This window comes from Diachasma alloeum, unplaced genomic scaffold (genome assembly GCF_001412515.2).
Source record: "Diachasma alloeum isolate Michigan unplaced genomic scaffold, Dall2.0 Dall_scaffold_00176, whole genome shotgun sequence".
In the NCBI taxonomy this organism is placed as follows: domain Eukaryota; kingdom Metazoa; phylum Arthropoda; class Insecta; order Hymenoptera; family Braconidae; genus Diachasma; species Diachasma alloeum.
This window is the reverse complement of record NW_021680342.1, coordinates 2450219-2455529: the sequence shown is the minus strand read 5'-3', so window position 1 is coordinate 2455529 and position 5311 is coordinate 2450219. Positions and strand designations below refer to the sequence as shown.

Sequence of the window (5311 nt, the reverse complement as noted above, 5' to 3'; positions counted from 1 at the left end):
AGAGAGAGAGAGAGAGAGAGAGAGAGAGAGAGAGAGAGAGAGAGAGAGATATTCTTGTGGCCATGATACTAAAAACCATCGTAAAACTTGTCCAAGTTATTATACCCTCGAGTATCGCCTACAGTTCTATGACACCGTGAAAATTCATCCTACCATTATTTTCATTGAATAACGTTACGGCTATCAAAGGCCCAGTATCATTATCATTCAAATTAAATTAACAATATTTTTACATTACTAGAATAAATAGTGTTTAATTGCCATCTAAATTCAACTTCATTTCAATGTTTTTGTTTTTTTTTTTCAATTTAAAAGTTTAATTACTCTTATTTTTTTCAGAAAATTGTTAGCTTTAGTGCACAAATGTGCGTCTGACGTGGGATTATGGCCGCACGATATTAAACCACAAGTGTTTACACTTTATGGTGCATTAATTGGTTGGTGATGATCACTGAGAGAGATAAAAATGTTTACAACGCTGTAAAAGCCAGATTCCCTCATCCCCCTTTTATTTCCTCAATGTTATTTTTATTTCCGGAGAGGAAAATCGGTGAATTCTCTCTCTTGTTGCAGTTTAACTCATTCACACGTGTGTCAGAGGAATCGCGAGGCACAGTGTATGGTGACTTCAGTTTTATGGCTTTATGACAGCCTTCGTACAACGACGGTATTCCTTAACATGTTCCAAATATTCTTTATGCGTTGAAATTTTTATTTGAGCCACCCCGAAATGAATTCAACACGAGTTGTGTCACACCATCTCCCTTTATTACCATCTTCAAATAAAAGAATTTGGTGATTCCTCCATCGAAGAATCATCTACTATACATTGTAATATGTACATAAGTTCCATTAAGGATATTCAAGTACCTTTTACAGTTTGGTATAGAACACAATATAGATTTAACTATTTTCAATCATCAAATTTGCGAGTTAAATTGCGTCAATCAATTAACATTTTGCACACAATTATCATTTTTTTAAACATTTTTTGGTTTGACAACTAATTCTGAACATGAATAAATTTGTTACGATTCCAAACAAATGATTTTTATGGTGAAAAATTGATTCTTCATAAATGATTTATAGAAAATGCGCGTAAGTTTCAAAAATTGCAATTTTCTAATTATTTCATCAATCTTTCTTCGAAAGTAAACATTCGGATTTTCTTTGCAGATTTTTTAAATGTTCTCTAACTCTTCAATTTCGAGATTCAAATTCAGGCCTACAAGGTATATATAATAAAATCATTGTAATGTCCGGAGACATAGGGTCAAATGGGGCTTAAATGAAGAGAAGCACACGGAGAGAAATTTTTTAGAAAAATTCTAGTGCTAGCACGGGAAAAAGGCGCAAAATGACGGCCGGGAAAAAATTCCAGTGCCGGCACTAAAAATTTTATTGGGGAAAACGGGAATTTTTCCTGGTATTTCTGTGAAAATTTCACGTAAAACCCCGGAAATTTTACCAGAAAAACCAAGAAATTTTACCTTAACAGTGCTAGAATTTTTCTAGAAAATTTTTCTCCGTGCATTTCACTGGAAAAAAAATAGCCAAAGTACTTGGATATCCCCACGTCAAGTCCGACTGTTGAATTAATCGTTAAATTTCATCTCCATTAATTAAAGAATTAAGCTACTTTTTAATTTACATTGGGACATGACATATTCTACCCATCTTTACCGACTATTATCCCACACGGCTGGACAATGCCAGTTGCAATCACTCTCGGTCGTTTATTACTAACGCCGCGTTCATCTTTTTTGAGTAGTTCTTCTATGGAGTAGGGATTTCGTTTTTTCTGGGGCTGTTGGGGTCTATTGCCGGACGACACTCCCTCAGTACTGATATCACTCGAATTTTCGTTACCACTTCGTGACGTCTGCGGTGTTATGTCGTCACCAATCGCTGACGCGGGACTTGTCCGTGAGATTTCAAAGTTATTCGACGAATTGGGCGTCCCGTGGCGCACGAATGCACTCCGATCGCTGCCGATCTTCTGACCCAGCTCTAGAATTATCGGGGAACTTTGGAAGGACTTGTAATTGTCCTGCGACTCAACATTATCGTCTAAATCACTTTTGTCTAGGGAATCGTCACTTCCTGCCATTGAGCTTGAACTGGATTTCAGTTCAACTTGGCTCTGTCCACTCTGTTGTTCGGCCATTCGCTCTTGCTCCAGTGTACTGAAGAATAAATGCAATGTTTTTGGATAATGAATGAACCAATTAAAATGGTGGAGGCACGTATTAAGGGGATAATGCGGGTATAAAGCGGACGTTTATTAGGATACTCACGTGAATGCCTGCATTCCGTGATGCAGATGCAGTGTGGTTGCTTGATAGAGGGACGAGTAAAATCCAGGATTCCACGTTGGTGCATTCGGATTTCCAGTTGATCCACTCGTTGATATGTGAAGGGGACCCAGGGAGCCGGGGTAAAATAATTGATAATCCGTTCTCATCAGGGCTTCTAAAAATGACACATTGTCAGTGAGGGAGTTAATTCCTCTCGTTAATTTGGCGCTGTTATTTATGTCTAGTGATAATTTTTCATCGTTAGGAATTCAAATTCCATTTTCCTCTGGAAATTTCTAGAGCATTCAAACTTTGTCGAGAGGTTTATAGAGATCTGAATTCTATAGGACAATTTCTTGCGAGAATTGTCCGTATTAAATTATTGAGAAGAACTTGTGGGTTTTTCCCATGTAGATCTTTTCCTCTGTGAAGTCTAAATTCATATAAATCTCTCAATTCATATAAAACACCCGGAGGAAAATTTTTTTGAAATTAAAAATAGGCTATTTTTTAAATGGAGAATAGGGAAATTCTCACTTGCGGAAGATTTTATTCCAGAATATAAAAAATTCAATTCGAAGAAAAATTTAATTCTTGATTCAACAAAACACATGTGTTTTCCGCGTATAGACCTTTTTCATACGTGATTTCTGATTATGTAAAAACCTTTTTTTACAATTTTACAGTTTTTTCCCCCAAAAAACGCGAGAATTGATAGCTTGAATGTTTAATCCGCAGAATACCCTTGAAGAATCATTAAATAAATTTCCGAAAATTCTCTTTTGAGGGCAGAAATCTGAGAACTACCGCAGAAAGGTCGATAAGGGAAAGGAGAACGTATTCTTCAAGGATATCAATCACGGTTTTCGTGAGTATCTCAATTCTCCAGGACTCTCAATCTCTCCCAACAATTCACCCTTGATGCAATAAAAAAAACTTCGGAGAAGGCCTATACAAGAGTGTTACAAATACGTGTGATAAAAATGAATGAAGGGCACCGTTAAATTCGCCTCTCGATTGTAAACAAAAATTATGAGTGGCTTTCGTGTTGAGAATTATCTTGCGGTCGAAAAATCTTCTCTCTTCGCGGAGACTAATGAACATTACTCCAGCCACATGTTATTCAGATGTGTTTATATGCGTGCGGTTGTATCTCAACCAATTTTAACCCCGAAAAAGGGAAACATGATTTTTTTCGGACATCACGCGATATCTGGTAATTCTGCGAATGTGCGGTGTATCGGTGCACATGGTAAATAATACATTCGTGTTAATAATTATGTGAGTGTTCCATATATGATTTTCAAGGTTTATAAACAAAGTTATCACACGTACAATAATGTTTTCACTCTATTATTATCAATTAAGTTTTTAATTATCGAGTTTGTTAGAAAATTCCTTTTGAAAATTCAGGTAAAAGGTTGTGCAATTTTCAACACTTACTAATTTACATGGAATTTCATACGTTATTGGCATATAACTTAATGGAATTGCAATGCAATTATTTCTCTGAATTCTCAATCGATAGATACAATACGATGAAACATTTAATTTTTATAATGAGTTTGAAAATTCAAGTTGTTGTTGAAATTCCCTGAAAAATTTGATTCTACATTGACATTAAATTAACAACAATCACACCCAGCTATCACTTTAATTCCAAAGGATTTCTAATAGTGAATAGAGCAAAATACTTGACTTCCCGATCGAAACATAGATATGCAGTACCAAATTCTTCATTTTGGCGAATATTTCCGAGAAGTGAATCGGAAATTTCTACCGAGGATGTTTAACAGTGGAGAAAAAAGCATTATAAAAATTTTCCGTGCGGTAGAATGGAAGTTCAATGAAAATTACGGTCTGTTGTTGTGAATTTTAAAACATGACAATATGAACAGTATGAATTTTCAGATAACGTGTAATGAAAATAAATTTTATTCAAGAATTAGACATCACCAAATTACCTCTAGCCTCCGGACTCGACGGCACGTGGGTTTGATACCCGCTAGATGAACCAGCATCAATCCCCGGATGATCCGTATGTAGTCCACCGCCCCTGAGTATTCTATTGACCGACGATACAGACGGTAAACTCTGTGGATCACATGCACCTTGCCTAGCCAATTGTTCCCTGATTTCCCAAGCGAACATCGTCGGCTGCTCCTGCTTCATCCTCAGGATCTTCTTCACCACCGTCGGCGTTGCCACTTGCTGCAACGGTAATCCCCGGTTGTTAGTCTAAATGAACGAAAAAAAATGAAGGGAAGATGAAGCATTTGGCGTGGGCATTCGGGAAATTTCCCCATTAAGAATGTTCACCCATTTCCACAAATTGAGGTTTTTCAGGTCGAAAGAATTTTTTAGACTGATGAGGAAACGTATGAAACCAACATTTCTGATAATCAAGAAAAATTTGTTGAAGTGGCTTTGATGCGATAAAATGAAGAATTTTTTTTTTAATTAAGAATTCACATACTGGAAGACTCCAGGGGCAATGTGAAGACAAAATACGAAATCCAATAGCCAAGGAAAAATCTGGGGTAATCAGGCAAATACCGGAATTGTTTAAAACTTTAAACTTCACACAACCTCATGCTACAATGTTAGGAAAAAATTTCATGGAAATTTGATGAGTAATAGAAGAGAGAGATTGTGTTCAGTTTAAGACAAAAATCATGAAATTTTAGCTTTCACTGACAGTTCAATGAAATTTCACACTTTTTATAAGCAGAGAAACGAGAATTCCCAAACTTATTTGAATTTTTAATCACAACGGAATATTTAGTATCAAACTACACTGAATTTTCAATTAATCAAAAATGCAAGAATATATTAACAATATTTATAATTTCATGGAATAATTCAACTCATGAATTACTGGTTGCATTATTAATTCTTGCAGCAGATTTTTCGATAAAACTTTCAATTTGCAGTTACAAAATTCTGTGAAATTTCAGTGCAACTAAAATGCAATAAATTTTCCAAGAAGTGGACCGAGAATTTCAGTGAAAAAT

At 35.7% G+C, this 5311-nt stretch overlaps 1 protein-coding gene across 1 annotated transcript in view; it reads right to left on the bottom strand.

Annotated features, from left to right (window-relative positions):
- Positions 1-1590: 1590 nt before the first annotated feature.
- Positions 1591-5311, bottom strand: part of LOC107042752 (paired box pox-neuro protein) — a 24693-nt gene continuing 20972 nt past the window's right edge. The window contains exons 4-6 of the mRNA XM_015263966.1: positions 4262-4508; positions 2298-2472; positions 1591-2186 (exon numbers count right to left, since the gene is read on the bottom strand). Coding sequence (XP_015119452.1) covers positions 1670-2186; positions 2298-2472; positions 4262-4508 — 939 coding nt within the window. The 3' untranslated portion in view covers positions 1591-1669. The remainder of the gene's footprint in view (positions 2187-2297; positions 2473-4261; positions 4509-5311) is intronic.